The sequence below is a fragment of the Varanus komodoensis genome, unplaced genomic scaffold (assembly GCF_004798865.1).
Source record: "Varanus komodoensis strain SLA01 unplaced genomic scaffold, ASM479886v1 scaffold19, whole genome shotgun sequence".
Classification (NCBI taxonomy): Eukaryota; Metazoa; Chordata; class Lepidosauria; order Squamata; family Varanidae; genus Varanus; species Varanus komodoensis.
Window position 1 is genome coordinate 11,377,073 of NW_025335550.1, and position 9,689 is coordinate 11,386,761.

Here is a 9,689-nt window from a genome sequence, read left to right on the forward strand (position 1 = left end):
GGGGGGTCCTCAGCTTTGAATGCACCTGCCTGGAAATCTGCTTTCTGTTTAGACATGATGCACCGCTCTCCCTGTTGGACTAATACTTTGTGGGGGGTGGCTGACACACGGAAGTTTGGCACTTGGGCTACGTGGCAGAGCGAGGCGGCTGTGCATTTCTCTCACAGCTGCCCCGCGGACACCCTGTGCCCCCCACGCTGACCTGCTGTCTTAAGTGCGGTGGAAGAGGGCGGCCCACCCCGAGCTGAAGGAGGGCCGGGGGACTCGGTGGCCGTGTTGTGCCAGAGCAATTTCCGCCCACGAGCGGATGCCGTTCAAGCGAAGGTCTCAGGAGGGGGCGGGGGGCACAGATCAGGGATGCACGAGACGCGTCTCAGCCTATTTCAAGCTCAAGGCCTTTCCTGCCAGGAATCCCGTCCCAGGCGAGGCATTTCAGCTTTCAGAATGTGAGCAAATGAGCTCAAAGGGGGGGGGGGGGTCGGCCACGTGCTGGGAGAGGGCAGCAGAAGTCAGCTGGGGATGCTGGGAAGAGGCACGGCCCCCTGGGACAACCCCTTTTCCGGGAATCCCGTGCCCGCCTTCAGCCATGCCTCTCGCGGCGGTTTCTCCAGCCGAGGGCAGGCCTCTGCGGGGTCCCGCAGCTGGGCCTCCCTCCGCCCCAAAGCCCCGCATCTCCTGGCCGGGCTGAGGAAAACCCTTCGTGCTCGGCTACTCACCCGTATCCTGCCAGGAAGCCCAGGCTCGGGGGGCTGACCTTGTCGCTGAAGATGACGATGGGCAGGAAGTGGCAGTCCCGCTTGCAGTCCGCCAGCCGGATCACCCACCACTCGAGGAAGCCGGCGCCGCCGGTCCCGGGCCCCAGCCGCTGCTGCTTCAGCTGCACCTCAACGTCCAGGTAGCTGTCCTCGTCGTCTGGCGCCGCGGGCGAGGGAGAGAGATGCGAGTGAGGGGCCGCGGCACCCCCCCACGGCGGCGCTATTCAGCATGCCCGGGTGTGCACTGGCGATCTTTTAAAACGCACACTGCTGGTTTTATATGCTGCCAAGGTTGCTGAAGGTCCTGCCCATCACCAGACGTATTTAAACCAAAACATTGGATTGCGGCAGCGAGAGAGACATCAGGACAGACTCTTTAATGTGGTTTCAGACTGAAGCACTTTCCCAAGGAAAGCCAGAACCCAAACCTCAAGCTGCAACTCCGAAACGGACCACTTTGACCCGCGCTGCACCCTTCGTAGGCGCCTTGTTTTAGGAAGGACGGCAATCCTGAAAGCGGAAACATACCCCAAGACTCACCTTCTAGCAGCTGCCCCACAGGGTTTGCCTCCGGGCCGTTGGGAGCACGGATGTAAGGGGGGATGAGGTGGGGCACTCTCCTGGAACAGACAGGGGGAAGGGTGGGTGGGGGGCACCTTCCCCTGCCTTTCCCCCTCCCTGATCCGCTTGCCCTCCGCAGGCATGGCTGCCCCAGGCTCCCCAAGCACAGGACTCACACGGGCGCATCGTGGGTGCCCTGCAGCAGCGCCGCCAGCTGTTTCCGCACGGAGCTCTCCTGGTTCAGGTCCATGGTGTGCCTCTCGGAAGTGTACTCCACCTTCCCCCCCTTGCCAAGGTCCCTGGAAGATGCGTTGGGGCGGGAGAGCGGGGAAGCGAGGGACAGTGAGAAGCCCCGCCAGAACTGGAGGTCGGGAGGTGTGTGGGGCTGGGACGCAGAGGGAGAACCCCGAGGGGCGGGACGGACCCCAGCCCGGCTTGCAGGGTGCATCGCTTGTTGCCCGCTTCATTGGCGGGTCGGCCGCAGAAGAGGGCGAGCCAACGCCCGGCTGCTCTTGAGCTGCGGAAAGTCCCTCTGCAGGTGGAAGGATCTACAAGGGCAGCCCTCCCCTGGCAGAGTCCTGACCCGCCACCGACGTACCTCTGGAAGTTCCAGGTGAAGCGCAAGGTGATGTCGGCGGAGCTGTTCTGGAGCTCCTGGTGCAGCTGCTCCCGGCTGGGGGGGCTGATGCTCCACAGCGAGCCCGAGCTGCCCTCGATGCGCGCTGTGACGATGTCCTCGTAGCCGTAAAGGGTGATGAACTGCATGGCCAACTGGGGGGACGAGGAGAGCGGGGAGCAGCGTCAGCAGCCCCGCAACTGCCCCCCCCCAGCAGCCGTTCCAGCAGGCTGGACTGGGGCCTTCCCCAGCCCTGATGAAGGATGACTCCATTTTTCCTCTTCCCTCCCCTTCGCCTTTCCTTCTGTATCGTGTCTTTTCAAGGGACCGCCCTTGGCTGAGAGCGGGGAAGAACTGCTTTGAGGCAAGCCAAGAGCACAGAGCCACCGGAAGAGCATGAGCCTGGCGAGCGCCATATTCCCGGCTTGGCCAGAGTGACTTGGGCCAGTCACGCCCCCCCCACCCCCGCCTGCCCCTCGAGGTGGAGAAGTGGCCACACAAGCCGCCTCGGGCTCCTTGCAGGGGAAGAACGAGGGGACAGAAGTGGGCTGGGGACCAGCAGCCCCCGCGCGGACCGGGGATCCGGCGAGGGGCAGCGTCTGCGGCCACCTGCAGCTGCCAGGGGGCACGGCCCTCCCCACTCACTCACCGGCTGCCGCTCGAACTGGTGCGTCAGGGCATCGTAGTCCTGCGGGGTGAATGCCTTGATGGACTGCTGCTGGGCACTCATGGTGAACAGGGGCTGGAGAGGAGGCGGCCGCGATCAGGACCCTGCAACACCCGCCGCACACACGGCCCCCGGCTGGGGAGGGGGCTCGCCCACCCCCACGGGTCGAGACTCACACACGAGGCCTCCCGGCGCTGGCGAGGCAGACGGGACTTGGGAGCCCATCCCCAGGCTGGGAGGGCCGCTCTGCAGGGCACGGCAGAGGGCCGCCAAGTCCGCCGAGCGGTTTTTGACCGGGGGGCAAGCCCCCTCTCCGCACGTGGCGGCCGCTGACCAACCGTCAACGAGCGGCAAGGCAGCCCTCGCCTCCGCCAGGGGTCCCTGCGTCGGGCCGCGTCTTCAGCAGCCGGGCTTGCTGGAGGCGGCCCAGGAGCCCCCCCGGCCCCGCAGGCCCCTCCGCCCGGCCGGCCTCCCCACCTCGTAACCGCCCAGCTTGAGGGTGACGGTGACGTCGATGGGGTGGTTGACCACGCCGACCACGGAGCGGACGAGCGACATGAAGAGCAGCGGGAACCAGATGATGCAGATGAGGAAGAGGATGATGAGCCCCCCCATGCCGTACTTGACGATCTTCTTCTTCTTCTGCCCCTTGGGCTGTGGGTATTTCTGCGGGGGGCAGTGGCACCAGCAGGGGCGTTACGAGCCGCCTGGGGACAGCCGAGGGCGCGTCCCCCCCCCCACCTGCTTGGCCCCCACACTCAAGGCCGGCGGTCCAAGGGCCATGCGGGGCCACCAGGGATCCAACCGGACTCCGGGCTTTCCCAGAGGGCATGCCCCCCCTTCTGGGCCAGAAGCAGCTTGGTGGCTTCCCCATTTCTGTCCAGCTGCTCTCCATCCTCCTGCGGGGCAAACTGCCTCTTGCAAGACTCAGTCCTTGGCAGAAGGCTCTCGAGCTAGAAGATGCTCGCCTTCTTGCAACATGGCCCCAAAGAGCATCCCCGAAACGGAGCTCGGCCCGTGGAATTCTGCACCCCAAGAACCCAGAGATCCGGGCAATGCACGGCGACCCAGGAAGCGTCCTCCACCCGGCTGGGTTTGCTGAGACTGGGCCACGCCGGCCTCCCCTCCCCTCCCGGCCGCGCCAACCCACCTTCTCCGTCTCCCGGCTGCACTTGATGATGAAGATATTCGCGTAGATGTCCTCCACGCACATCCAGTTGGACAGCGAGAGGGTGGTGTCGGTCCACACCCAGTCCATGACGGCCCGCAGCTCCACCAAGAACGGCACCAGGCGGAACCTGCCCGGCGGGAGCGGCACACCTCAGTTCCACGGGGTGCGAGGAGACAGCGCCCACGTGGCCCCGGTGTGGTGTGCGGGTGTGCGCATGAAGGCTGGCAGTGGGAGGGCCGGGCGTGAGCCCCACGGGCCCCTCGTGGGCCCCCTCAGCCACCCCCACGCGGGTCGCCTTGCCGGCCTTACCCCTGGAACAGGAAGAGGTTGAGGTGGTTGTACTTCTTGGTGAGGAAGTTGCCCAGGATGCGCGTGGGATAGCCGCAGCGGATCTGGTAGGCCGACAGGGCGAAGTAGACGCACTTCACGAAGTACCACAGCTGGGCCACTGCATTCATGCTGAACATCCTGGGCGGGGGGAATCGCGGCAGGTGGGGCAGGGGCGTCGGGGCTGGAGCTCACCTGCCAACAGCAGGGCGGGGGGGCCGCGGCTTGGGGCGGGGAGCCCCTGCGTCGCACGCCCCGGGAGACCGCCCGCCTGAAACGCTGGGGAGCCCCCGCCGGTCCTGCTGGCCGGGCGGCCCCGGGTGGGGCAGCGCGCGAGACGAGGGACGGGGAGGCGGTACCTCTCGGTGACGGCGGGCAGGATGAAGAACATCCAGATGTGGATGCCGAAGACCAGCAGCACCTGGAAGACGAGCTTGCCCAGGACGCTCTTCCGCAGGTAGAGCGCTCGGTCGACCACCATGGTGGAGAACTGGATGAGCAGCATCACCAGGAAGGCCTGCGGGACCTGGTCATTCGAGAGCGACGAGGTGATGTCGGCCGCGGCAGAGTGTTTCTGGGAGGAAGACAAGCCGTGCTGGGGGGCCCGTCGGCAGCCACGCCGGGTGCCCCCCAGGCCCTCCAATGCTCGGCAACCTCCAGAGGGAAGCCCGGCACGGCCGTCTTTCGCTCCTTCGGTCTGGCAGGGAGATGGGCTTCTCAAGGCCCTCAGGCAGACCTGCCCCTGCGGCCCCTTCCCTCCTTTCGCCAGAGCCTTCCAAGCGTGGACTGGAAGCTCCTCGGGGCAGGGAAGCTGGCAGTCCACCACTGTGCGCACTGACCACGCGGGAGAAGCTGGCCTTCCGGCTGCTCTGGACCACGGCACCGAGCCTTCCCGGCCAGGTCGGCGGGGGCTGCCGGCAGCCGCAGCACAAAGCTTCTGCGCTTGCCTCCGGGAGCCCAGCCGGAGCAGGCCGGTCTCAGCAAGCCTGGTGAGGGGGCAGGCCACCTACCCCGAACGCCCAGAAGCCGAAGATGATGATGATGAAGTCCACCACGTCGGCCAGGAACATGAGGGCGTAGACATCCGTGGCTGCGCGGTACTTGCTGTGGAGGATGTCCCGGAAGAACTGCCGCGAGGGCTGGAGCGCACGCCCTGCTCTGGAGGAGGAGGCGGGGAGGGGCTGAGCTGCGGCTGGCCACCAAAGCCCCCTGCTCCGGGCGGGCCGGCTCTCTCTCGTTTATTTCTATACATAGTTTTTATCTGCCATCCCAATACTAAAAGACTGGATGGCTTACACAAAACAAAACAAAACACCCCAAATCAAAGCAACCATATACCACAACCAGCACACAACACATGGCATCTGGTGAAGATGGTAAAACCTATTAACTGTTAAAATACTGGGGAAATAAAAAGCATCTGAACTTCAAAAAGGGTCATGTGGCACCAGGGGGTGGGAAAGACCCCCCTTGGGCTGAAGGCCTGAAGGAAGGCAGACGGCAAGCCCCGGAGGAGCGCTCTTCTGGCGACACCGGGTTCCTGCCACTCGGGTTTCCGTAAAAATAAAACGAAATGACATGAACAAGCAGGAAAAAGGTGGGCGAATACGCTGACCTGGCTGGGAAGAGGCGGCTTCCCAGCCTCCCCTCCGCAACGCGACCCCAGCAGTGACCCTCCCGGGGCGCCGACCCCATGGCCCCTGCCGGCCCGGATCCTGCAGCCGGACTCACGCGGATTCCAAGACGAGCTTCGCCCGGCGTCCGGCAGCTTTCAGCTTCTCCTGCGCTGGGCTTGACTTCTTCTCTTCTTCCTGACATTCGCCTTGCTCTGCTGCAGCTAGAAAACGAGGAGACGGACGCTCCAGCTTCGAGGCCACGCAAAGGGAGCCATGGCAGGACCCGGCTCTGCGGTGCCCCTCCTTTGCTGGCACGAGCATCAAGCCCCACCGAGCCGGCGCTCAGTCCAGCCGCTCCCGCCCTCCGTCTCGTCACAGCCTTGCAGAACTGAGACCGGAGGAAAGAACCACAACACGCTCTGGGGTGGGACGCCAGCACTGCAGCTCCCCCTGCCCCCCAGACGGCCTGCTTCCTGCAGCCCCCCTTCCCCTTCCCAGCCTCCAATTTTCAGCAGGGTCTCCGTTTTTGTGCAGTTAAGCGAACTTCTCCATGCTAAGAAGCTGAGTCGCCTCACCTACCGCTGAAATCCCGGCAGTAAATGGGTTTGAGCTAGCATGAGCAGGGGGCCAGGCGGCCGCTAAAATTTGGCCCCGGGAGCTTTTCCAAGGGGGAATTCTCAGGTCCTGGGTTCTGCCCTCCTGGCCCAGCGGATCCCCGTTCGTCCACACGGCAGGCACAGAGAATGGCCTCCACACATTCCTTGGCCTCCCGTCTCCCCACGTACCATCCTCCTCTTCCTCTTTCGGAGCCTTGCTCCACTTCTTCTTCTTGTCCTTTCTCCTCCCGAAGCGTGAGCGGATCCCCTTCGGCACCTCCGGCTCCGCCTCCACCTCCAGGACCACCGCGGCCCCTGCTTCGGCATCGGCTTGAGCCAGAGACTCTGCCTTCCCGACGCTCTCCGCGGACGCGCTGGCTTCCGCCGCCTCGGGCTGCTTGGCCAGGACGTCTTCCTCATGGTCCCACAGGCCGTAGCTCTGGAGAGGACGGGCGGGCGGGCAGACTTCCCGTCAGGGGCGCAGAGCTACCGCGACAGCCCGTCCTTTACTCGACCAGGGAACAGCCCGCCTGGCCCCGCCGGCAGCGGCTCCCCGGGGACCCTTTCCTGCCCGTGGCGTCTCAGAGGCCACCAGGGGCTCCCCCTCCCGCCCGGGGCCAGGGCGCTCGCTCACCAGCAGGAGGGAGCGGTGGAAGAAGAGCGCCAGCAGCTGGACCAGGTCGTACTTGATGTAGCTGTCCGTCTTCTCCAGGCCCAGGATGCGCGGCGGGAAGAAGGGGCGGCCCTCGGAGCGCACCAGGGCGGTGTAGCTGTTCCAGGGGAAGAAGCCGAACTGGAAGAGGTACTTCAGCACCACCATCGCCTGCCCAGGGAGAGGAGGCGGCCGGTGGGTTTCCCGCTCTCCCTGTTGCGGGAAGCCAGCGGGGTCGTCCCGTGCAGCCGAGAGGTGGAAGGGGATGTGGGCCGGCAAGGAACGGCGGACACTGGCATGAAAGCTCCTCTCTTGGCTCTCCCGAGCCAGCCGCCCGCCACCTGACCGAGCTTCAGGCGGGGCCGGCGCCCCCTTCTCTTGTCCAGCGGCCTTTCCCGGCTCCCGTGCTGATTCTGCCCCGCTCTAACGGGTGCAAAAGCCTTCAGGGGCCAAACGAGGGTCTGTCCTGTTCCACACTCCCCCAGAAGGCATCCCTAGAGCTTCTCTGAAGTGGAATTGGGGCCTCGGGCTGAGGAAGTCCTACCAGCCCGGGCTACACGGACTGTCGCCCACCTGCTCCCCACTCAGGGTGCTGCCACCAGGGCACGGGGGTCTCCAGGGCACGGGGGGAAGCCCAGGAGAGCTCCCCACCCTACGGCTCAGGCACTTCCCTGCTGTCGGCGGTGTCCGTCCAACGCAAGCCACTCCGGCAGAGGGGAAGTGGCCGACCGAGAACGAGTCTCCCACGGCACGGGGAACGGCCGCCTGCGCCCCACGCCCTGGGCCCTGGGCGACGGCCCAGCCCTGCTGCAGGCCGTTCCCTCGTGTCGAGCGGGGCCGGGAAGGGCGGGCGCCCGCCCACCCACCTCCGTGTACACGATGGCCGTCATCCAGAAGCGCTTGCTGGGCCGCGGGATGGAGAGCATGGCCCAGAGGAAGACGAGGATGGGAAGCACCACCGAGATGACCGAGCCCGTCACCAGGTTGTTCAGGACGATGACGAAGTAGCACAGCAGGTCCGAGTGCGCGGCCACGAAGCGGTACCAGGCCAGCAGCAGCTTCGTGAAGCGGTTCTGCGAGCGGTAGAAGCTCTCCGACTCCTCCAGCTCCTCGAAGGAGACGCAGCTGGAGCGGGAGAGCGAGGGGGGATCAGGCCGAAGGGAGCCCGGGGAGCTGGTGCGCCACGGCGGCCCTGCCGGCCCAGGGACCCCCGGGCGCGCTGGACTCGGCTCCCTCCCGGCAGTCTCTGCCCTCCGCAACATGCGGCCGGCCTCCCCCTGCGCCGCCCTTGGCCAGGAGCCGCCCGACACCGAGTCAGACCCTTGGCTCCAGGCAGCGTCTGTGGCCGGCTTCCCAGCCCTCCCCGGGGACGCGGGGGCAGCCCCCAGGCCCATGACCCTTCCCCCGAAAACGGAGTGCTGCCTTCCATTTGGCACGGATCGGTTTTCATTTCTAAGGGCCTGTTCGGGACACCCGGTGCATTTTGAGCTGCTCTTTTCCTGCTTCCCCGGCCTTTCCTTGGAAGTGAAAAGCTGGGATATGAATGCATGTAATTAGTGAGTGAAGAAAATGCTCTCAGACCAGACGGAGAGCCAAGCCGGTTTTGCTGGCCCCATGCTCAGATCTCATTTCTACGAACGACTTGGCAAGCAACTTGCGATCCCCGCTCTCTGCTGAGCCCCAGCAAACGGAAAAGGTCACTCTACACCAGCCTTACAGAACCCTCAAATGTGGTGGAGGACGACTCCCAGCAAGGCTGGCTGGGGAAGCTGGACACTGTAGTCCAACACCTTGGAGAGCACCAAATTGAGGACTGGGTTAAGTGACTGATGGTAGAAAGTAAATCTTTCGGCGGGCAAAAGAAATCCTCGACATCGGGGCTTGGGAGACGGGGACGTGCAGGCCGCCCGCCAGCGGACACAGACCCCTCGGTGTGGACGCGCCTCACCCACGAGGACACGTGCCAAAGCGACCCGCCAGCCCGAGTACCTGATGGAGAGCAGCTCACTGGCCGTGCGGGGCCGGGCCTCGGGGTCCACCGCCAGCGGCTCCTGGGAGCCGCTGGGAGGGAGGCCCCCGTCCTCCGGGGAGCCCAGCGCAGGGATGCGCTCCTCGCTGGCGCTGGTGTTGTAGCCGGTGGTGTCGTTGCTGAGCACCTCCACTCTCTCGCACCCACTGGGGATGGCAAAGGGAAAGAGGAGGTCGCACCCCGCAAGCGGTTCCCGGAGTGACGTCCTCGTGGGGGCACCGGGCAGGGACAGGAGCAAAGAGCAGGCACACGGCGTCCCTCCCCCGCAGGAGAGCCGCCCCGAGAGGGGCTCATCCTCCCTGGAGCAGAGCCCCGGGCAGAAACCTGGAAGAGCCGCGCTCCAGCCCCACTCGAGGAGGATTCCCCAGCCAGATGCTTTCCTCGGTGCCACGGCCCCCAGGCCCCTCCCCGTGGTTCCCAGAGAAAGAACGGCGCTCTGCTTGGGCTCAGTGGCGCTCTTAGCTCTATGGCCACTCAGCCCACAGCCCAGCCCCCGGACCCAGGATCCAGCTGGTCAAGCCCAGCCTGGCTGACCTGGCAGCCAGGACCCCGCGTAGTCCACGGGGCCTGGCCCCACCTCCCCGCAGCCCCTATGCACCTGCCTGGAGGCTGCGCTGTCCGGAGACCCTGCTGCCGTGCCCGGCAAGGCCGTGTCGCTCGAGGAGCCGTCTGCCGCCGCCGGCTGGTACAGCCTGTCCA

At 65.7% G+C, this 9,689-nt stretch overlaps 1 protein-coding gene across 1 annotated transcript in view; it reads right to left on the bottom strand.

Annotated features, from left to right (window-relative positions):
* Nucleotides 1-9,689, bottom strand: part of PIEZO1 (piezo type mechanosensitive ion channel component 1) — a 79,087-nt gene that overhangs the window by 1,155 nt on the left and 68,243 nt on the right. The window contains exons 37-52 of the mRNA XM_044428089.1: nucleotides 9,593-9,682; nucleotides 8,951-9,136; nucleotides 7,828-8,086; nucleotides 6,944-7,132; nucleotides 6,499-6,748; nucleotides 5,829-5,934; nucleotides 5,108-5,255; nucleotides 4,457-4,671; nucleotides 4,080-4,238; nucleotides 3,750-3,897; nucleotides 3,077-3,265; nucleotides 2,582-2,674; nucleotides 1,915-2,087; nucleotides 1,493-1,615; nucleotides 1,296-1,375; nucleotides 717-912 (exon numbers count right to left, since the gene is read on the bottom strand). Coding sequence (XP_044284024.1) covers nucleotides 717-912; nucleotides 1,296-1,375; nucleotides 1,493-1,615; nucleotides 1,915-2,087; nucleotides 2,582-2,674; nucleotides 3,077-3,265; nucleotides 3,750-3,897; nucleotides 4,080-4,238; nucleotides 4,457-4,671; nucleotides 5,108-5,255; nucleotides 5,829-5,934; nucleotides 6,499-6,748; nucleotides 6,944-7,132; nucleotides 7,828-8,086; nucleotides 8,951-9,136; nucleotides 9,593-9,682 — 2,604 coding nt within the window. The remainder of the gene's footprint in view (nucleotides 1-716; nucleotides 913-1,295; nucleotides 1,376-1,492; nucleotides 1,616-1,914; nucleotides 2,088-2,581; nucleotides 2,675-3,076; nucleotides 3,266-3,749; nucleotides 3,898-4,079; nucleotides 4,239-4,456; nucleotides 4,672-5,107; nucleotides 5,256-5,828; nucleotides 5,935-6,498; nucleotides 6,749-6,943; nucleotides 7,133-7,827; nucleotides 8,087-8,950; nucleotides 9,137-9,592; nucleotides 9,683-9,689) is intronic.